The sequence below is a fragment of the Colossoma macropomum genome, unplaced genomic scaffold (genome assembly GCF_904425465.1).
Source record: "Colossoma macropomum unplaced genomic scaffold, Colossoma_macropomum, whole genome shotgun sequence".
NCBI lineage: Eukaryota > Metazoa > Chordata > Actinopteri > Characiformes > Serrasalmidae > Colossoma > Colossoma macropomum.
The window spans coordinates 11,424,157-11,448,318 of NW_023494797.1; the positions used below are offsets into that span (position 1 = coordinate 11,424,157).

The 24,162-nt window shown below is 39.8% G+C and overlaps 1 protein-coding gene across 4 annotated transcripts in view; it reads left to right on the forward strand.

Moving 5' to 3' along the window:
• dpy19l3 (dpy-19 like C-mannosyltransferase 3) overlaps positions 1-24,162 on the forward strand; it is a 69,740-nt gene that overhangs the window by 28,192 nt on the left and 17,386 nt on the right. For all 4 annotated transcript variants that reach the window (XM_036584292.1, XM_036584294.1, XM_036584293.1 and 1 more), the window contains one exon: positions 576-658. In XM_036584292.1, the coding sequence (XP_036440185.1) occupies positions 576-658 (83 nt within the window). The remainder of the gene's footprint in view (positions 1-575; positions 659-24,162) is intronic.

Genomic DNA, 24,162 nt, shown 5'->3' on the forward strand with positions numbered 1-24,162 from the left:
GAGCTCAGACAGCCATGAAGAAAAGCTCACTGCAGAAATACTAGCAGTCTCCCCGTGTTTATTTTTAAGCGGATTTTTGTGTTTTTCCCTGATGGGCTAATTTTGCTCTGTCAACAGTGTACTGGCAATATATGTTTATATTATATATATATACACACATATACAATATGCAGGTGTGTGTGCTTGATTTGGTGTTGATCCTAAAATATCGTGAACTTCCTTACTCAAACTCTCTCTCGCTCTCTCTCTCCCCTTCCTTCACTCTCCCTTCAATCTAACTGTCCTTCTCTCTCTCTCTCTCTCTCTCTCTCTCTCTCTCTCTCTCTCTCTCTGCTCCCTCTCTGTGTTCTGTCTTTTTCAGTTCTTTCTCATTGTGTTTCATTCTCTCTCTCTCTCTCTCTCTCTCTCTCTCTCTCTCTCTCTTTGCCCTCTCTGCTCCATCTCTGTTCTGTCTTTCTCAGTTCTTTCTTTTTGTGTTTCATTCTTTCTCTCCCTCTCTCTCTCTCTGTCTCTCCCTCTCTGTCTCTGTCATATGAGTAATTCTTACACTCACTCTTTTTACTTTTGTGCTGCAGTTTTGGCCCAAACTGATGGAGGAAATTTCTGAACTGAGAGAGTTTTATGATCCAGACACTGTGGAGCTGATGACGTGGATTAGGTGAGGCAAGACGGGCACAAACACAGACAAATATAAAATCATGTGATACACAGAACCATTTCTTTCTGAAATCAGCAGTATTAATAGGGAGTGCCCCCCCACCCCCTTTGCTGCAGTAGCAGCCTCTACTCTTCTGGGAAGGCTTTAAAAAGATGTTGGAACATTGCTGTGAGGATTTGATGGCATTCAGCCAGAAGAGCATTAGTGAGGTCAGGTACTGATGTTGGGTGATTGGCTATGGTTCACTCCAACTCAGGCCAAAGGTTTTGGCTGGAGCTCCATCACTCCAGAGAATGCAGTTTCACTGCTCCACAGCTCAGTGCTGGGGGACTTTGTATCCCTGTAGCTGACATATGGCATTGGGCCTGGTAACCTTCGGTTGAAATGAACATAGGGCTGGATCTGGAGGCTTATTTTTTTAGGTGCCAGCACTAATGTTAGAGGGCTAAAAGATCAAGAATACTTTTAAAAGCCTGTTTCATTAGAAATAAAGCCACACTGCATCTGTCTTCTCAGTCACGTCCTTAACGACGCTTCCCTGGCAACACGCTTACATTTGGAGTAGTAGAGTGTAGTATACGCACTTGCTTGCAAAAAAGCGGCGTTTTACTGAATTGTTTGTTTCTATGTTTTCTCTTTCTTCCTGTGCTGAAATGGAATGAATACTTGAATAGTGATTTTGAGTATTCAAGTATTGGCATCTTGAGTGGTTAACCAAGTACTCGAGGACCTGGGGACCTGGAAATTTAGAGTCTTGCTTTCTAGCCATGGAAAACACCTGGAAAATGAGACAGTTGCTAAAATGTCCTGGAAATATTTATGAAGTCCTGGACAAGTGTAAAATAGGGCTGTTAAGCCACTGAGATTGCATATTTTAGCTGCTGAAGCCCAGTCTGTTGAAGTTTGGATGCTGCAGTGTCTCATGTGGACAGATGAGCGCTATACCAGAGCACCATGTAGAACAAGGCCCACATAAATGCACACCAGCCTGTACACAACAGCCTCATGTATCACAGCGTGACATTATAAGTGGAAATGTGTGTCACATTCTTAAAGTGAGCGATCAACTGACCGTTAAAGCATTGTTAAGGTTTGTGTTAATGTGTGAGAAACAGCTCTCATGTATATAAGTCATAGAAAATGATCTGGATAACAGTGAAATTTATAATCACAAAACGTTAAATCTGTAATTTAAACACTCCCAGTCAAATTACATGTTTTGTTAATTTTTTAAGTTAAAATTTGTTAACACATACACTTCAAGGAAAACAAAAAACTTCCATATGCCATTTTTCTGCAGATTTTAGAGCTCAATTTCTGTGTGTTTGCTTTGTTTTAATAGAAATATATAAAATGTGTCATAACTTTTGCACCAACCACATTTATTTATTTATTTATTTTCAAAATGTGAAATTTGGCAAATAAACAGTAATTGTGCATTTAAATAAGCAGATTTGTGTTCTCTGCAGAGGATATGTTATTTTAGAAAAAGTACACAAACTTTTGCATATGACTGTATGTATGCATTGAAAAGGTCCTTAAATACAGTAAGATATTTTTTTGTATTTTAAGTCTCTGCTGCCTCCTGGTGAAGTAGAACCTTGATGCAATGCAGTGAAATCTTTAAGATTTTCACAGTTTGGGCTTTTCAGAAGTGGTAAACCTTATAATGCCATAACTTGGTTTCTGATTGAGATATATGAAAAATTCAAAAGTGGCATGTTACATTTTTACATTTATATATATATTTTAAGAAAAGTCCAAACACGTAAAGCTTTCACTGACGAAACAAATGGTTTACAAAGATTTCTTACACTCGTTCCCTGCTCTGGCACCAGAAATACACATTTACTAAACTTGTAACTCTGATGGCCACAAACTAGAAGAGGAGAAGGTGATTGGCCATTTCCGGCGGGACTCTGCTGAGTACCTGCGTTTTGTATGAGGAGTGGGCTGTTTTTAGACGCTCTGCATGAATAAGACATTAGGTCCTGGAGAGAGCTCAGCGGCTGGCAGCAGCACCAGCCTTCTGGAGTGTGTTTTATCAATGCCATTAGACTGAGCTCAAGTGAAACAATATGTTTACCCCACTGTTCCTGCTACTTTTTATTACGTGTGTGTGTGTGTGCATGTTGGACAGACAGAGAGGGTGTGTTTCTTTTAAATGTGTGAGAGAAAGAGAGAAACACGTTGACTGACTCGCGAGTCAGTTTGGACCTGCCCTTTACTGACTCGCAACCTGACTTGGACTCGAGATTATAGACTTGTAAAATTTGAGAAAGTAGAACAAACAAAACCGACTATATTTGCACTGCCAGCCTTAAAGCTGTAAATGAATAAAACTTTTCATTTTCAAGCTGTATGTGTGTCATAGCACTGTGCTACATGCAGTAAATGTGGGGCTTAAAGAAAACAGGCAAAACAACTTGAAATGGCTGGCTAGCATTTTGTTTGGATAGCAAGTATGCTAGCTTGGGCAATAGCTAATTTAACTGAAGTTGTCAGCTCATTTAGCTGAAGTTTTACTAAGTTACAGATCACATTCTTTTAAAACTGTCCAAAACTTAAGCAAGATGAGCGAACAACTTCAGATAAATTAGCTGTCGTGCAAGCTAGCTTACTTGCTATTCAAACTAAATGCTAAAACTTACTGAAACTTGACCTGAGTTAGCTATTAGCTAGCTAGCATACAACCTGTAGACCAACCAAGCATTTCAAGTCTTTTCTCCTCTTTGTTTGAAACACTGTGTTTACTGTGTGTTGCACTTTAGTGACCTTTAGGCCAGAACTTTAATCGGGCCAGAAATTTTGGTCCGAACCCCAGTACAGCCTGAGGACTTTCAACAAGACCTAAGCCACATCATCAAGTTTTGAGTCCAAACCTGGCCTGACTCACATCATTGAGTGTTGAGTCTGATGCATGAATGAACCAGTAGACTCCAAAATTACTTGGAATAAACATTCTTTACCTTAACTTACATTAAAAGTTAACAGTTGTGAACTTACCCTTTTGGAGATCATTTTTGCTTTGTTGGACAGCAGCAATATAACCAGAAATGTTTTAGGCCAAAGAAAGTAAGTCTAAATGTCTGTTTGACTGCACTAAACTGTTCTCCTTTGAATCAATTTATTTTATTTCCTGCATGTCCACTTTCTCATGAGTGTGGGTCTTGTTGACTTAGTAAGATAATTAAGGAGATAAACTAACGCAGAGTGATATGCCTGTTAAAGTCTGTTAAAACCAGGAGGCTGGCTGCAAAATCTGAACATGAAATTTGAAGCCAGTGCGAGCCCAACATATTTGGGAAATTAAGTCCCATTTTAGTCCAACCTGATGTGAGCAGTCAGGTGCCGTTGTGTACCGGACAAATATTTCAAGCTCTATTTCAGTTTGACAGTTTTTCCACAATAAAGCATTCATTTTTTAAAGCCATGCAGAACCCAACACATTTTTAGTAAGGATTTACTTTAGTACAGTGCAATACCTTCAGCTAATGAGACTAAATGGAAATTCTCTCCTAAAGACTCGAGACTTGACACATACTCGAAGCCCAGAGACATGACACTCGACTCGTACTCGCATTAAGTGACTTGTAAACATGTCTGAGAGACAGTTACTGTCTGTGAGAGGCAGATAAAGACTGTGAAAGCCTGTGTGTGTTTTAAAGTAAGATTTGACGTCACATGACACAGGTTTTCTCCATCCTAAGAAAATCCAATTTATGTTGGAGATTAGAGAGAGTTACCTTGGCGGCTGCTGCTGCTGCGGAATTAAGCCTCTTCTCCACGCTAATTACCCTGCAGATGAAAGAGTTAAGCACAGATCGCCTTTCACCAACCCCACCATTGCCAAAACTCAGTCTGTCTCCAATGTATATTCACCAGAGTGCTGTGTTGCTCTGAGAGAATTGTGGTAGGAGGGCTGTAAGGCCACTCAGTGAAGACTTCAGAGAGATAGCTCTCGTCCAATTCTCCCAAAGCAATGAAAGAGGATACACTACATAAAATACATTAATATGCAGTGTTAATTAGAGAATTTTTGTTTTCTTGGCCAAGCCTGTGAAAATATTGGTTTGTTTATCAGGAATTGAGGCAAAAATGATAATTTGCCAGTTTTTAGTAGAACTCTAGCGGGTCTGAGAGTTGCTGGTTGTTGGGTAAAATAACTTGTCTTTTTTCCATCAGCAATGCTGCTGGAGTTTTTAAACACTTTGTCCATTTGCTGTCTTTTAGGCACACCTACCTTGTTGGTCCACCTTGTAGATGTAAAGTCAGAGATGGTCGATCATCTGCTGCTGCACACTTTGTATTAGTCATCCTCTAGTCCGTCATCAGTGATCACAGGACGCTGTCTGGATGTTTTTGGTTGGTGGACTGCTCTCAGTCCAGCAGTGACTCCAGCAGAACCGCTGTGTCTGATCCACTCATACTAGCACAACACACACTAACACACCACCACCACAGCTGTGTCACTGCAGCATTGAGAATGATCCACCACCCAAATAATACCTGCTCTGTGGTGGTCCTATGGGGGTCTTGACTGTTGAATAACAGGGTGAAAGGGGGCTAACAAAGTATGCAGAGAAACAGAAGGACTACAGTCTGTAATTGTACAACTACAAAGTGCCCCTATATGGTCAGTGAACCTGATGAAATGGACAATGATTGTAGATTGTAGGAGGCATACTTGAATTGACCGATCCTCACATCCTCTATAGCGAACACATTTAAAACTTAAATATGGATTTAATTTTAGTGCACAATTTCTGTTTACTTGCTGAGTTAAAACTTGTTGCTTGAGCTTTAACTTGTTAAAAAAGAAAGTAAATATAAAATATAAATGTGCCATAACTTTTAGGATACATTGTATGGCTTATTTTATTTCTGATATGTTAAATTCAACAAATAAACAGTAAATAAGAGGAGAATACAGAATATATTTTGATATTTTGATATTATGATATTTTAATTTTAGCGGTGTTGACAAATAACTATAACTTAGTTGACTGCAATGTAAGTAATTTGCCGGGGGCGGTTCAAAATACACCAATAAAGTGAATTAAGCGTAATCTTTCATTCTAGAAATCCAACTTCTGTTTAATGTCTACAATACTGGGTAAGGTTCCCTTTGGAGTAATTCTGAGAAGGACAGAATGGTAAAAAGATGTCTAATCAAAACAAGCTGTGACTGTTTTATAAGGCCTTACAGAGTACCAGTACAAAGGAAGTACCAGTACCTTAGTTCATTAACCCTATTAATGCAAACTTAATGGAAAAAAAACCTGGACAATATAGAGTTTTATCAGTATCTCCCAGCACTACTTTAAAATACATTTTGTTATGGCATGAAGAGTGTTTACCATGAATGCACTTTGAGACAAACAGAGTGGACTTGAGTTAAATCCAAATCATGAAGTGCATGAGAAAACATTCTCCTAATTTGTGAGGTTCAGATTACTTTATTATATGTTGACTTTTTTGGGGCAGCAGCTTGCTTGGAGGCTTCATTAGGCAGTATCAGTATCAGGAGCTCTCACTGGGGGCCAAAGCAGGGTTGAAGTAGGCTCAAATAGTTCCCCTTTTTTGGCACATATGGAGCGAGAACTTTATGCAAAAAGCTGACTCAGACTTTGATGCCAGTGCAGCAGGGCCAGTAGATTTCTCATTGTAGTGCAAGTAGGTCCAGGCCTCTACATTCGTAATAAATATCTAAAGTAGGGGTGGCACGAGATATCGGGAAAACCCTGAGTATCGACTGATATAAATATAAATTGTTTTCTTTGTTAAAATCCCATGTTTAAATGGAAATTTAAAACGTTTTTTTTTTTTTAGTTGAAGCTCTTCAGTTAAGATGGCCGTGTAAAAGTATCGTACTTAAACTAATTTGACAGAAACGACTGTCGCTACAAAGAAAGACACAGTCAAATGCAAAAGTTTGGGTGCCCCTGTTAAAATGATTTTTCTTTTTTTGAAAATGAAAAAAGTGAAAATAAGTTAACACATTCTCTACAGAGAACACATCTGCACATATTAATGCACAATTACTGTTTATTTAGTATTGGTAGTCAGTTGGGGATGATAAAGGTGATGACCAAGGCAGTAAACATCAACATCCCACTAAGAGAGACACAGTATGTCAGTGGAAGCAAAAAGCAAAAAAAAACATGTAAATAATGCAGTATAATAAATAGTCCACAAAGCAACCTCCACAGTAGTTAAAAATGAAATAAATAAAAATCAGATCAGTATCAGGAGATCTTTGTGGTTTTGGTATCGATATTGGAAAAGAAAACCTGCTATTGAGCCATCTTTGATTATGTTTAATTCAAATAAATAGCAGTCATGCACTAAAATGCCATAAAACTGTCATATTTAGATTTGTTCCCTTGTAAAGGATGCATTAATAGTTATAGTCTCTAGTAAAATTGACTTATTCTATTGACAGATAAGTTTGCTTGTTTCATGAATAATGATGCAGATAATTTCACCAGAGAAAATGACTCAAAACAAGTAAAAAATATCCAGTACTAAGTTAGATAATCTTATAATATTTTACAACAATCTCAGGAAGTCTCAGAAGTTTAGTTATATTGACTAGATGTTTTCTCTTGCCAGAATATTATTCAGTGGTCCTACAATAAGAAATACATAGCCAACAGCATAACATAACCACTAATCTGAACCACCTAAATTAAAAGAACATTAATTTGTTGAGTCGTGCTTTGGTTGCTACTTGTTGTTCTTATATTGACGTTAAGCTCCATGTGGCTGCTGTTATCACATGACCTGTTTTATGCTGCTTTGTTACAGAACTGGATTTATTTTCCCTCCAATATTCAGTTAGGTTTGTTACAGAATCAGAACACATTTATCTTCTTTTCCTTGTTTTCTGCTGATGTCTGCGTGATATCAGCTACTGGCTATTGGATTGGTTCCATCTCTAGTTTCAAGTCGTTTTGGAGGGTAAAAGAGGAGAATTTTGTCCAAGCGGCACAGTCCACACACCTCTGTCCACTCATCGTAGATTAACTGCTGTTTGAATTAAGTCGTGTGAATAGAGAGCCGGGCAGGAGCATTAAGACGTGTCAGTCTACAGAGCTTTCCCTCAGAGCTGCTTAATGTGGTGTCGAACTAAGCTGTTGCACTGTGCGTGTGCGTGTCTCCTCAGTGTGAGTGATCCGTGGCCTTTCTCTCTGACTGCCTCTGTCCCACAGATCTCAGCATGTTCTTTGTCAGCGTTGTGACGCTCTGTCATCACAGTCAGTCTTATCACTCTGCATGTCTGGCTGCCATGTAATTAATTTCCTCTCTATTGTTTCGCGATTTTTATACCGCACATCCTTTTTGTTAGAGGGGAAAAACAGAGTTATTTCCGAATGTTGCCTTGTTTTGGAATAATGAAGACAAATTAGCCTTTTGTTTTCTCCGGAGGAAGAAACTTTCGCGGCCCCTCAGAGCACGGGTAATTTATGTTCCTTGAATGAACAAAGATGCTTTTTTTTTTTTTTCTGCTGCAGTTTCTCTGGCTTTTTCCCCTCTTTTTCTTCTGTATTTTCTCTTCATCTACACATCCCTCCAATTTTCACTTCCCATACCGAATGTCGCTCATGCAGTTTTCTTCTTTCCTGCCTTTTAATTTGCGCAAATTAGCATTATTTTTTGTGGCTGCCTTGGGAGAAACCCTGCTAAGGCAAAGCTAAAGCGCCTGACTGTGGCCTGACTTGCCTCAAACTCTATTTTACATCCCCTGAGAGCCGCACAATCATTTGCCGCTCTCCCATTACACCTTAAAGGGCCTGTATCCTACAATTTTCTTGTAATATATTTTCTGCCTGAGGTCCATTTATAACATTTGTGTGAATTTATATACCAAAAGCAATCATATTTCATTTTTACATTAACAATTTCCAACCTCTGTTTATCCCTCAGAATTAAAGGGCCCATAGTATTTTATTTTTTTCTCAAGGTCCATTTATAATATTTGTGTGAATTTATGTATTACAAAATAGTCATGGTTCATTTTTACATTTTTGAAGGTATCCCAACCTCTCTATACCCATTGAATTTAAACTGGATGTTTTTTTTCACTATGCCTTTTTGATATATTTAATATATGTTTTATTATGTCTTGACATATTATGGCCACTGCTCTGATTGGCTGCCCTGTAGTGCGCCTCTTTCAAAAAGTAGTCTAGGCTAAAACAGTCTTTATAACTAAAATGTGAATGGACAGGGATAAACTGCTGTCAGCTAAATAGACAAATATATTGTTGCTGTCCAAAAGAAAATGTGCATCTCCAAAATAGTAACTTTACAGGCAAAACCTTTGAATGTAAGTTAATGTGAAGAGCTTTTGTTGTAAGTAATTCTGGAGCATTTCTGTAGCTCCATTCATCATGAAATTTTACTTAATGTAAAAGACAGCTGCTGTGTTTTTGAGAAAGGTCCTAAGAAAAAGTCTATGTCAGATTCATGACGTGTTCTTAAATCAAATCAAATCAAGTCAAATTTATTTGTATAGCGCTTTTTACAACTGATGTTGTCACAAAGCAGCTTCACAGAAATCCGTTTAGAACAAAGTTTCAACATGAAAGGTAAATCCTCCAGGTGAGCAAGCCAGGGGCGACAGTGGCAAGGAAAAACTCCCTCAGAGCTGAGGAAGAAACCTTGGGAGGAACCAAGGCTCACATGGGGGGACCCATCCTCCTCTGGTTAAACTACGTACAAAATTATTATTTTACTAATATTAATAGTAGTAGTAGTAGTAGTAGTAATAGTTAGGAGGTAGTAATAGTTAGGAGACTTCAGTGTAGAGTGGGCAGACAGTCCAAGGCAGGTGGCGGTGACTGGGTTGTGGGTAACTGGTCTGAAGCGGGTGGCCGGAGAGCTCTACAAACAATCATCCAGCAGTGTCCGGCCGGACAGGTGGGCAGTCGTTTTCTCGGAAGAAAGGTAGGGAAATGGAGTTAGTTTAGTTCTGTATGGGTGTGTGTATAGTAGTATGTAAAACATTTCCAGAGTGTGGCTAATGACTCCGGCAGATCTGACTATAACAGCTTAACTAAAAGGAGCGAACCAAAAGGGCACACAGACACGGGAGCACCCTGAGACAATTTGGCATCCCTCCGCTCCACCTTCCACAAACCTGAGTGTTCGCGTGTGAGCAGCGGGACGACAGCACCAGCGTCTCAGTTTACTATAATTCCCTGCGTCCATGGACCCCTGGTTCTGCTGCCTTTATCCAAGGGGAAACATTAGCTACCAAAAGCTAAACTAAACAAGTGAGTTTTCAGCCTAGATTTGAATACTGCGACTGAGTCTGAGTCCTGAACATTTTCTGGAAGATCATTCCAGAGTTTGGGGGCTTTATAAGAAAAGGCTCTTCCCCCAGATGAAACCTTCTGAATTCTGGGAACTATTAAAAAGCCAGCACTCTGTGATCTGAGTAATCGTGGTGGCTCGTAATGGGAAATAAGGTCTTGCAGGTACTCAGGAGCGAGCCCATGTAGGGCTTTATACGTCAATAAAAGAACTTTGTAATCAATACGGAATTTAACAGGCAGCCAATGGAGTGATGATAGAACTGGACTGATATGATCAAATTTTCTAGTTTTAGTGAGAACCCTGGCTGCAGCATTTTGAACTAGTTGAAGTTTACTTAAATTCCTGCTGGTGCATCCTGATAGTAGTGCGTTACAGTAATCTAGCCTTGAAGTAATAAAGGCATGTACTAATGTTTCTGCATCGTGCAGCGATAAGGCATTCCTTATTCTGGCGATATTGTGAAGATGTACAAAAGCTGTCCTAGTGATACTGCCTATGTGTTGATCGAATGATAAATCTGGATCGAGTATTACACCAAGATTTTTTGCTGCTGAACCTGGTATAACTGGAAAGTCAGCGAGATTTAAAGTTAAATCTGATAATTTATTTCTTGCCACTTTTGGACCCAGAAGGAGAACCTCTGTTTTGTTACTGTTTAGGAGGAGGAAGTTACGCGACATCCAGCCTTTCACATCTTTTACACAGTCCTCTATTTTCTTTAACCTGTATTTGTCATCAGGCTTGGCTGATATGTATAATTGCGTATCGTCTGCGTAACAATGAAAGTTAATGCCATGGCTACTTATAACTGTGCCTAACAGTAACATGTATAATGTAAATAATAATGGTCCTAAAATAGAGCTTTGCGGAATTCCAGATCTTACTTGTGAATAATTGGAAGATAAGTCATTTACCTGTATGAGCTGATAACGTTCCGTTAAGGAAGATTTGAACCACGATAGGGCTGTCCCTGTGATTCCAACCATGTTTTCTAACCTTTCTAGGAGAATATTGTGGTCTATCGTATCGAAAGCTGCGCTGAGGTCAAGTAGCACTAACAGGGATATGTAGCCTTGATCAGAGGCAAGAAGAAGATCATTTGTTATCTTAACTAGAGCTGTCTCAGTGCTGTGATGTGGCCTGAATCCAGATTGGAATTTCTCAAATATGTAGTTCCTATGTAGGTATGAACTAAGTTGTTGGGCTACGGCTTTTTCTAAGATCTTAGATATAAATGGCAGGTTAGATATAGGCCTGTAATTAGACAATATGCTAGCATCAAGGTTTGGTTTCTTGATCAGAGGCTTAATAACTGCTAGTTTAAAAGCTCTGGGTACATGGCCCAGGCTAAGGGACGAGTTTACTATAGTTAAAAGAGGATTAATGATAACTGGTAGTACTTCTTTGAGTAATTTTGAGGGGATTGCATCAAGTGTGCAGGTTGTACAATTTGCAGAGGAGATAATCTTCTCTAGTTCTAGCTGTGGGAGTGGGTAGAAATTTTCAAGCCTTTCTTCTGCAGCTGTGTTATGTTTTATATCATTAACATGTTCACCTTTGTGCTCTTGAGTGTGTGTAGATTCTGTTCTTACCCAAATCCCAAATAAGAAAACATTGGTGAATGTCAGAATCTTCGTAAAGACTACCTAAGTGGGTTTTAAGAAGAAGTTTCTTCTTAAGAACGGGTGGTGTATGAGGCGCAGTGTTTACATTCTACAGCAAACCCGTTAATTAAAAGAATAAAGCACGGTGAATGTGTTCTTCCGGGATGTGAACCCTTTAATATGTGCTACTTCCTAATGCTGTCTGTGTGAATGCAGTAGGACTGAGTGCTGATTGTGAGTTTGAGTTAATCACAGTAGGATTGAGTGTTGATTGTGAGTTTGAGTTAATCGCAGTGTGGCGGAACACATTTCCAGCAAGTGGCTCCGTGGCTCACTTGTCGCCCAATTTGCAGGATCCAAATTGCTCACTTTAGACTGTAGGTGCCACTCAAGAAACACTTAGAGTGAAATTTCATTTAACTCTGAGTCACTTCCCCTCATCTGCAGATCAATCACATGACATTTCGGTGGCTGCTCTCACCTGATCGATCGGATCATGACTCTATCTGAACTCCTTAATCAATATTCGCCTCTCTCCCTGTCTCTCTCTTTTGCTTTCTCTCTTTCCCTGTCTGTCACTGTTTGTCTCTCTGACTGCCTCTCTCTCCAGTTCTCTCTCCATACAGACTTTGTAGAGTGTTGGTCACTTTGTCCTGGGCATCTGCCAGCTCACGTACACAGGATTGGGCAATCAGCACTCTACTCCAAGCATGTTCAGCTGCCCTATGAGGTTACGTGAGCAGCAGTTTGAAAAGATGCAATGACTGGCTTCAGCTGTCTCAGGGCCATTCATGGGCCTTCACTTTTCCAGATAAACATTATCCATCAATGGTTTACCTAGCTTTTCAAAATGTTTTGAAAATTTCTTTGCAAAACTATAAAACTGAAGAATAATGCTGACCCCCACGCATTTTATCCCCTTTTTGTGATGGCAAGTGTTTAATCCAGCTTTGGGCCAAAATAATTTCAGTATGTGCTTTTAGCAATATTTTAGAAGGCAAATGAGCACATATAGTACTGTGCAAGACTTAGGCCAACTGAGAAAATGGTATGTAAAGCATACGTGCAGATGGCGGGGGCGGGGTCTGCTGGCAACAGAGAATTCTGAGGAAGAATCCTTCCTGTACTCTACAGTACAGCAGCAGTCATTATTTGACTAACCCACAGATATAAAATATAATTTTTATCACTCTATCAGAACTGAGATTATTTCCAGAAAAGAGAAAAGAGAGCCATGTTCATGAAGTTTCTTTTTTTTCCTTCAGTGACTTCTGAAGGGTGAGCAAAAAAGTTTTTGATTTAATTGCTAGCAACCAAGTCAGTCAGCTACTACTTGAAATTGATTTCAAGTTTCCACTCCAAAATTGATTTTATTGGTTTGTATTAAATGCCACAATCTGTGTGAGTGCTTAGGGACCGTCTACACATTACATTGCAAATAGCGACCATCAGGGTTCAAAACACACAGTGGGGTTTAAAAACACACTGTAAAGTTAGTGGGCGAGGTTATGCACAGTTCGCGATAGGGCTGACAGATGAACCCTTTTTATATCAAAATCACAAATTAATTAATTTTCACATTCCAACAAGAGCTGCAGTTTTTATTACAGTCTGTATTATCATTGTTGTCTTAACAAGTTTTAAGTTAAGTTTTAAGTGGGCAAATTTAGCTTAACCTCTTAACATTACATACAAAGGCTTATTATTTATTAGCTACAGGGACTTCAATGCAAACTAATTAAATTATGATTATATTCCATAAAATGAGGCCTGTTTTTTGGCCAAGATGACCAGCATATACACTTTTACTGGCTTGAGGCTTGAATGCTGAATGCATAGCAAAGTGTGCCAGTGGTTGTGTTGTTATATACACAGCAAATAGGTGTTTGGTTGCATCTGATTGGTCTAACATCTACAGTCAGTTACAAGCTCTGTGTTATTAAGTTGCAGTCACAATTTTGGTCAGAAAAATCGCAATATTTTGCCCAAATCATTCAGCCCTTGCTTGCAGTCTACTGCACAGTCTTAGTAAATCAATCATTAATTTCTGATGCATTGTGGGCAGATATTGCAGTCACATCACGGCACATTTTGCACTGCGCCTATGCTCTTACATATATCTGCCTCTCAGTGGCCACTTAATTTCGTACACTTGCTTGTTAACCCAGTTAGGCTGCAGCTCAGTGTCTGAAATGTAAAGACATGGACAGGGCTTATTTGTTGTTGGTGCAAACATTAGAATGAGCAAGATGCTTGATCTAAGGGAGCTTGACCATAGTATGATTGCTAGTGCCAGATGTGGTGGCTCCAGCATCTCTGAAACAGCTGAGGTTTTCCTGCCCTTTAGTATCTAGAATTTACAGAACATAGTGCAATAAACAAAGTACGCCTAGTGAGCAGCAGGGCTGTGGGCGAAAACATCTCAGTAATGAGAGAGGTCAAAGATGAACAACCAGCCTCATTCAAACTCACAGAAAGGCGACAAATACACAAATAACAGCTGTTTACAACAGCAGTGTGCAGAAGGGCATCTATGAACGCACAGCTTCCGACTTTGAAGCAGGTGGCCAGCATTAGAAGACCAAACCAGGTTCCAGCCAACCCATGTAAGCTAGAAAAAGGAAGGTGAGGCCACAGTGGGCATGTGATTACCAAAACTGGATGACTGAAGATTAGACAAACATTCTGCTGAGTCCAACATGCAGATGGTGGGGTCAGAATTTTGGCACAAAGAGCAGGAGTCCACAGATCCATCTTGCTGTGTGTCAACAGTAGAAATGGTCCACATTAAGTCTCTTAAAGGGGAAATCCACAGATATTTCAAAACATCTGCATAATTAAACGGTTTAGGTATAAACAAAGTCATTCAGTGTGATTTGAAGTGGAATTCTCCTTACTGATTCAGATGTATTCCCAGTGGTAGTGATAGGAACCAGATGTCTGAGGAGCTTAATGTGGCTTAAAGTTACCTAACAGAAAGTTATTACACAAAGTAATAATAAATAAGCTGCTTGATGCCTGAGAAATTGGTTTACAATATATTTTTAAGACTTAATTTTGGCAAAGATCTACACGCAGGGCATTTGTAAAGCAAAATCGTCTCCAAGAAACCTTTTATTTATATTAATTTATTTTTTAAATTTTGTTATTTTATTTTTTATTTTACTTTGAATGTTATTCACTACAATTGTGTTCTTTCATTATGGCCCCATTACAGTCTTTGCTTTATCAAACAAATGCTTCAAGCTGAGTGTTTTTGCTATACCACAAAGGACACATTCTCTTGGTTTGTTGCCATGGAAATGACATTGACTCTGGTGGTCTGCACCATCATTAGATATCAATTTAATGGATCACCTTTGGGATAAGGTGTAAGCTCACAGTATGCCCAAAAAAGTGTGCCCAAAAATCTAATGCCACTGTATGATGCTGTGGAAACCGCATGATTCAAAGTCTTTAAGAAAGGTTTCCTGCACCTTGTTGAAACTATTCCATGAAATGTATTAAAGCCCTTATCAACATGGTTTATTTACAATGTTATGGTCAATTCACAATTTTGTTTTAATAGTAACAAAATACTGTAAAAAAACATTTACCAGTGTCATATTCAAAAAAGATATATAAATGAATGCTATATACATACTACATATACAGGGCTGTGAAAAAGTATTTGCCCCTCAGCTGATTTCTTCTATTTTTGCTGATTTGTCACATTTAAATGTTTCAGATCATCCAACTACATTGAATAAATTTAACATAGACACCCCCCCCCAAAAAAAAACCCAAAAAACTAATAACTGGTTGTGCCAGATTCAATTAAATGAAATAGATGCAATTAAATGTTTGTGATAATTGGAGTGGGTTTTTTACATTGCTGTGGAGGAATTTTGGCCCTCTCTCCTTTGCAGAATTGTTTTAATTCGGATACATTGGAGGGTTTCCGAGCATGAACTGCCAGTTTAAGGTCCTGCCAAAGCATCTCAACGGGATTCAGTCAGGACCTTATTTTTGTTTCTTTTGAGCCATTGAGAGGTAGACTTGCTTGTGTGCGTTGGATCTTTGTCCTGCTACATAACCCAACTGCACTTGAGCTTTAGGTCACAAACTGACGGGCGGACATTCTCCCTCAGGATTTTCTAATAGAGAGCAGAATTCATGGTTCTTTCAGTTGTTCAGGTCCTGCAGAAGCAAAGCAGCCCCAGCCCCATGTTTGACTCTTGGTATTATATTCTTGTGGTGGAATGTGGTGTTAGTTTTATGCCAGATGTATTGTGACCCATGTCTTCCAAAAAGTTCCACCTTTGACTCATCAGTCCACAGAATACTATCCCAAAAGTCTTGGGGGTCATTTAGATGTTTTTTGGCCAATGCAAGATGAGCATTTGTGTTCTTTTTAGTCAGCAGCGATTTGCACCTTGCAATTCTCCCAGTGTCTTTCTTATTATGGAATCGTGCATATTGACCTTGACTGAGGCAAGTGAGGCCTGCAGCTCTTTAGATGTTTGTCTGGGTTCTTTTGTGACCTCCTGGATGAGTCGTTGATGTACTCTTGATGAAATTTTTATTAGGCCGGACACTCCTGGGAAGGTTCACCACTGTTCTAAGTTTTCTCCATTTGTGGATAATGGCTCTCACTGTGGTTCAATGGAGTCCCAGAGCCTTAGCAGTGGCTCTGTAACCCTTTCTAGACCGGTAGATTTCAATGACTGTTTGGCATGTGTATTTGAATCTCTTTAGAACGTGGCATCACGTGCTGTTTTTTTAAACCTTCCAGCCTGCTTCAGGTTGCCAGACAGGTTCTATTTAAGTGGTGTTTAGATTCAGCATGTCTGGCAGTAAGCATGTCTGGGTGTGGCTTGTAAAATTGAACCCAATAGTCAATTAAATTTGGTTAACTGGTTGATTTAGTAGCTAAGGGGGAAATTACTTTTTCACATGGGACCAGGTAGGGCTGAACAGCATTTTTCTTTAAATAAATGAAAGTATTATGTAAAAAACAGCAATTTATGTTTTCCAGGGTTATGTTTGTCTAATGTTAAAAGTGGTTTGATTGGAAACATTCAAGTTTGACAAATATGCAAAAATAGAAAAAATTGGAAAGGGGGCAAATGCTTTTTCACAGCACTGCATATAAATTTATTTACAATAGTATATAAATACTAGCTAACATAGTATTAACATATTTTATTCCATAAGTAGGGCGGCACAGTGGCACAGTGGGTAGCACTGTTGCCTCACAGCAAGAATGGCCTGGGTTTGATTCCCGGCCGGGCGACCAGGGCCGTTTCTGTGTGGAGTTTGCCTGTTCTCTCCGTGTCTGCGTGGGTTTCCGGTTTCCTCCCACAGTCCAAAAACATGCAGTCAGGCCAATTGGACACGCCCCTAGGTGTGAGTGAGTGTGTGAATGTATGTGTATGTCTGTCTGCCCTGCGATGGACTGGCGACCTGTCCAGGGTGTATCCTGCCTTCCGCCCAATGACAGCTGGGATAGGCTCCAGCACCCCACCGCGACCCAGAAGGATAAGCAGTTTAGATGATGTATGTATGTATGTATGTATGTATTCCATAAGTGAAGATGGATGCTAGCTATCACGCTTTCATAAATGAAGTTAATCGCTTATTGTAGGCACCTGCAGCAGTTTGCACTGGGACTCGGAGCAGCAGGAGAGCAGTCACTTTATGTGAGAGGAAGGAATGTAAGTAGCTGACGTGTACATATTGCTAACTCTGGTACTCAGAAGTGACGTCACCTGCACCAAATAGAGAAACGGAAAGTAAAAAAAGGAAACAGCAGGAAAAAGTGAAAATCTTTTAATGGAATAGACCAACATCATTCTTCCTCCACCAGTTCATAGTAAAAACATCATAAAAGCTAAAAAAAATTAGAAGAAAACCATGAAAATCAGTAGACAGGGGCTTTAAGACTGATTTGGAGGAGAAAAGGGGGTCCTAGCTCAGGACTCAGTCCAAAGGTTTGAACACACCTGATTGATTGTAGGTTTGTCATCATCTTAAATACATTTTGATCTAAAAGCATATTCTACATCACAGATGGTTCCTCGTGAAGCTCCTTGAGAGAATGCCAAGAGTGTACAAAGCTGCCTTAAAGCACAGGGGAGCTATTTTGAAGAGCCTAAAATAGAACTATGGATTTGTTTAACACTTTTTTTTTTTGCTCACAGCGTCACTTGATATCTATTATTCTAAGGCTGTTTTCACACTTAGTTTGTTTTCTAAAGTCTGTAGCAGAGTTTATGTCTTTTTTTTATTTGGTTTGCAGCAGCTAAAGTGTCCTAAATTATACATGTGTGTTCACTGTTTAGTTAGGAATTTGATGAGGATTCATCACTCCGATACTTTCATGTTTGCCTCCATTAGTGCCAGTCATGTTGCATGAAAGTAGAAACAGTTAATGTCGACGATTAAAACAATAAAAACAAACCTTTATTTCTTAATGATTGGCCTTCAATTTAATCAGTTCACTGATAGCTGGCCCCACCTATCAGATATCTCTTCAACACTGCCAGAAACAGAAACATTGCTAAGTGCTTGTCTGTTATTATTAGCCCCAGCCCATGTTGCAATAACGATATGAGTGTCTGTGAATAGTCAAATGTTAAAGCAGGCAGATTGTGTGGACAGTACAGCTCTTATGTGCCACTTGACGAAGATAAAAGCACGCTCTGATGTTAAATTCCCTCTTTTGGTGCAGACCATCATGAAAATGAGTTTTTCTCAGCGGCAAACCGATCCAGAGTTCATTTGGAAATGGACCAAGACCCACAATTTCGGAAAGACCACAGTTAAATTGTTTAATAGAGCTGCAGCGATTAGTCGAGAAAGTGGAGTACATAGATTTCAGTGCACTCTATACACACAGGGCGGTAAGTCTTTTGATTTTTCATTACATTAGAAGAAATCCTTTGTTGCACAGACAGAACTTTAAACGAGGGTGGAAGGGAGATAAAGTAAAGAAAACAAGACCCACAAAATCGCACTGCTTTGCAGATTTTACAGTAACACAACAGTGACGCACAACCAAAACTAAATGAAACTAAAGCCCAACATGTTTTCTGCTCTCGCTGATAATAGGTAAAAGCACACACTGCACAAACCACATGCACAATTATTGTAAATTTGCTGTATTTAACATATTGAAAAAAAAAAAAATGTGGCCTGTGCAAATATTATGGTGCTTTTGATATGTTAGTTTTATTTTTATCAATATATTAAAATCAGCAAATAAACAGACATTGTGCATCAAAATGTGCAGAAGTGTGCTCTCTCTATGTTAACTCACTTTCACTTAGAAAATCAACAAAACGTTGTTTGACAAGGGGTGTTTACGACTGTTAAGGTTCAAAACACAGAACACAAGCAGTTCAGTTCTGTTTGGTTGTTATTAAGAAAATGTGTGCGTTAAAATATCTAAAATATACAGTCATAAAATCACAAACGTGTCAGTCACTTATGCCAGCCATAAACACTGTTTAATGCAGAAACCTTCAGCCAGCAATGTGTCAGATGCCACCCAGGTATGTAAGGCATACATCATTCTTAAAAATAGATAACAAAATTACAAAATAGATAAACAAACGTGCTAGAATTGAAAAAAAGGTGATCATTTTGAGAAGAAAAAAAAAAGGCGCCACTAAATGATAAACAGCAAACTAGCATAGATTTCTTTTTTCATTTATTTTATTAACTGTTTGGAGACTTAAATAAATAAGTGAGCATAATAATTGTATTCTAAGATATCGTACATTTGATTGAGCGACAATTTCGACTGGGAAAGAAAGTAACTAACATCAGTGTGAACAAAGAAATTTAATATTTGGATGATGAATATTTAAATTCAGGTTTCTTGTGTCATTATTTAAATATATTTTTCACTGAGACAGAAACATGATTGTTAGCTTAGTCGATTAATCAGGAAAAAAATTAAAGAAAAATAGCCAATAGACTAACTAATGTAGAAAGTAATCGCTAGTTACAGATGGATTAACTGTCAGGGCCAGTGGGGCCAGGGGCCTTTGGGGGCTTCAGACTACAGATCCAGAAGTTAGATAAACGGATAGCCCTGAATATTTAATGGCTAGGTAAATGAAATAAGGGCACCGTCGCTGTATTTAAAATATTTAAAAATTTCTGCACAACAAAAATGTGCAGAAATAATAGGCTGCTGCATGTTCATAGAGAGTTTTACAAACAGTTATTTTGTTGGTTTACATTTTTTTCAATACTGCTTAAAGCGCACGTAAACAAACAAGAGCTGTTTATTAAAGTTATTTTGTAAGTCTTTTTTTGTGTTAATGTTAGACTGAGGAGTTTAGGAGACGTCCAAAGACACTTGTGCCCAGAGGCCTCGTGCGAGATCCGTCCCTCCCATCCCTGCCTACAGCTGAGTACAGGTGGAGTGTTTACACTTGCCCAAAATAAACCAAACTAAAGAAACCGATCCAAACAGTGTAGGTGTGAAAGCACCCTTAAATATGGAAAATAGTATGAAACTCTTCTGTGTACAACTGTGGGTCTATACTTTTGACTGGTACTGTGGGTGAACCTAATACATCGGTACTTTGAGTACATATTGGCAGTAAAGAAATGAATCCAAATTTATACCTGAAGTGATTACTCAATATGTGATGTGTTGTAGTTTTGTTTGTGTCTGCTATTTCTAACCATGTGGTTCATTTTTGTGTGTGTGTGCATTCAGCCTCTCTGTCTGCACCATTCTGACCTCGAATACACAGCTCTATCTGAGACATGTTCCCAGAACGAAACTAACAGGCTGGCCAAACAAACTCTGAATGTTCAGTGAGCTACCTCTGACCACCCCCCACCCAGAGTTCCCATTGTGAATTCTTCCTAAATTACTTCTTACTATTTAATCCTAATTAGGTTTGAGTGTTTTTTTTTTCCTTTATTCCTTGTTTATTTGTTTCTTTTGTATGTCTCCAAAGTTTGTTCCCTATCTCTCCTGCCATGGCTTTCTTTTCTATTAGCGTGAACTCTACTGGCCCACATTCTTCACCTAACTCACAGTGGAATAGATTTTCTGCTAGCGTTCTGCTGACTAACTAGCCCGGTGATTGACTGATGATGAGTGTGCAGTCCAGTCACCCCTGAGTCCGCTCATCCGTTTGGCCCAAATCGACAGCGCGTACTGATGGCAGCCGTTTTGGACGTGTCGTCATTAAGCTGAAGTGCCGTTGATGTTTCTCTTTGAGCACGCTCATTAAACTTTGATCGTGTTCTGCTTTGACATTGTAACCAGTTCGTTATGAGGGATGAGTTTGCTGCTCCAAGCATAGAGCTTTTGAACATCTGCTGATATGTCAAGAGAAGATAGAGTGCGCTACGTTTAGCTGGCTTGCTAAAAGCTGAAGTGTCCCAATTGCCCGCGTTTTGGGAAGTGGATAATGCAGCGCAAATTGCTAGCATGGAAGATTGTTAGCATTTACCAATAAGTAGGCTCGCCATTCATTTGGTGGTGTCCAATATGAGGTCATTAATTCTGCTCAGTACACTGTGGGCAGTGTATCACAGAAAAGCTAACACACCTGCATCCCCCTGCATGACAGTGACCAGGCCAGGCCACCACCGCGCTTGTCCCGCTAGCTTGAATATTAATGTCGTTAATCAATTTTTATAATGTCAAAGGGGTGCAGGCTAACACGAGCTGACATTTACGCAAGAGAGTATAATCTGAAATGAAATGCAAATCAGCCCAGGGCCGAAGGAATCCCTCGTCAGTGTGGAGTAATTAAACAGGAACGACCCTGTCCCAGCCTCCGGAGTGGGAAGTGACCACCAGGAGAGGACTAAAGGTCACTCTCTTGTGGCTCCTTTTGGCAAATAGACTCTCCTTGTGGATTTAGAACGAAAGAGCTGAAGAACGATGGATCATGCTTGATTCCAGTAGATTTGACATGGGACTGGACGTGAGACGTCAGAAGAGTGGAACAGAATGGCTGCTGTGAAAGAGGCTGACGGCGCTGTCTCGCAACATCGCCGCATAATCAGATTGTGTTCCTTTTTAATATCGATAATACGATGACTCGGCCAGGAGGGAGCACTCAGACTCGAACAGGGGATTGTGGGACTTAATCTGCTGGGTTGGTGTGAAAGCATGTGTGCATTCGTACACAAAGTGAAAGACTATTTTGTGTGTATGTGTGTGTGTGCTCATGAGAACGTGCATCCAGTATCTCACAGCTTAATCTTGCCTCCCACGGGCCTCAGTGTAGAGCTGCTGGCATGTGCCTGTGTGAGTGTGTGTGTGTGTAGTGTGTACACACCCGCATCTGCTACTTCTCCACTAAATCCTGCCTCCTACAGGCACAGCTGTACAGCTATGTTGTGTGCGTGTGTGTTTTTGTACATTTTCAGGACAAAAATGTTCTGATTTTGTAGAAATCCAGAGAAAAGCAGGGCTTACTAGCAAAATAATGCTGACTTTGTTGACTAATTTGTTAATTAATTCCTGTTAAAACAGTCAAGTGCAAGTTATTCATTTGTCAGTGTCAGAAATAAATCATATTTAACAGATAAACAACTAAATATAATTTCTTTCACTTGATTCCGGTATTTAGTGTGTCCATACTTTTTCTTAGAGCCAACACAACCTCCATTCTTTTCAGGAGACTTGCTTTCAGTTTCTTGAAGAAATCTGCAGGGACATTTTTCCACACCTCCAAAGTTCAGACTTAGAAGTTGGCTCCAATTTGTGCATCTCTTAATCCAAGTAATCCCAAACACATTCAGTGATGTTGAGGTAAATAAATGGTCTCCAACGTCTGCACAGTACTGTATATAATAAATACGTTATGTGTAGATACATATATATAATACGTATGTACGTGTGTATGACCCCAACATCCTAACATTGCATTCAAAATTGTGTGTGTGTGTGTGTGTGTTTGTGTGGTTGTAGTGGCGGTGGTGGGCTGTAACTGTACTCGGTGGGTTGCTCTGTCTTCAAAGTCTTCCCTCAGGAGTCTGATACCACCTCATTTTCTTCTCACATTAGCCACTGCCAGCGGACAAGCCGCTCCGCCACCCGCTGACAAATGGCAACCCCTCTGTAGTCTATTACTGTTAGAGCCTTCACCCTCATTCTTCTTTACTCACTCTCTCTCGCTCCCTCTCTCTCTCTCTCTCCCTCCCTCTCTCTCTCTCTCTATTTCTTATTTACTCACACTTCCCATCTTTTGTATCCATCTCTCTTTCTCTCTCTCTGTCTCTCTCTCTCTCTCTTCTCTCTCTCTCTCATTCTCATTTCTTCACCAATTACTCTTCCCCATCTCTTCTCTCTTACCATGTCTCTTTTCCTCTCTCCATCCTTCCATCTCTCTCAGTTCTTTCCTTACTCTCTCTCTCTGTATATTCCTCTCTCTCTTTTATTTCTTTCTTATTCATTCCTCTCTTCTCCCTCTCTGTTTTCTCACTATAATTTTCTTCATAATTTCTCCTCGTCTTTTATGTCTTACCATGCTCTTTTTTTCTCACTGTTTCCTTCTTTGCGCACTCTCACTTTTTCTTTTTCCCAATTCTTCCTGCCTCACTCTTCTCCATCTCTCTCACTCTCTCCCTTTCTCACTCCCCCTCTCTCCCTCCTCCCTCCCTTTTCCCTCAATCCCTCTCTCTCCCTCCCTCTCCCCTATCTTATTTCTTCCTTACTTACTCATCTCTCTTCCTCCCTCCCTCCCTCCCTCCCTCCCATTTCTTCCTTACTCGTTTCTTTCTCTATGTCTCTCTTCCTCCCTCCCTCTCATTTCTTCCTTACTCATTTCTCTCTCTCTGTCTCTCCCCTCCCTCTCCATTCTTCTTTACTTAACTGTCTCTCCCTCCATCCCTCTCATTTCTTCCTTTCTCACCCCTCTCTCCTTCTCTTTCTCCCTCCTTCTCATTTCTTCTTACTTACCTCTCTCTCTCTCTCTCTCTCTCTCTCTCTCTCTCTCTCTCTCTCTCTCTCTCACTCTCTCTCTCTCTCTGAGTGTTCAGAGGTGAGGATGCTGTGGTAGTGGAGGGCAGACTGAGCTCTGAGAGACAGCCCTCTGTAATTGTGGTCATTTTTCTCCCTGTTCAACTTTGCCAGTGTGTTGGACAGTCTCAAATTGAATGCTTCTGTAGTTACCCAGTGTGTGTGTGTGTGCTAGGTAGTGGTGGTCTGAGAGGAGTGAGGTATACAGGGTCCAGTGAGAGAGGAAATCAGAAAGAATTGAAGGGAGTATGTTTTTACAGTATATGCATTTAACCCTGACATCCTTGGGTTCTTGCTTATTGACCTGGTCCGTGGCTGTGGCTGAGGCATCCTCTGGCATTTCACTCAGTTAGCAATATTCCTCCGCTTTAATGTAACATTCCTCCCAACACATGCCAGTCGTAATGAAACATTCCTGCCAGCAAACTTCTGCCATATTGAAACTGTCCTGCTGCTCTCAGAGTCTGCTTCATCCACCGTTCTCCTTCACCTTCCCTCTGAGAACAACACCAACAGTCACTTCAGTGTAATGTTGGCCTAAGAGTGTAGTCAAGGAAGAATATTTTATCTGAGATTGATAGAATGACAAT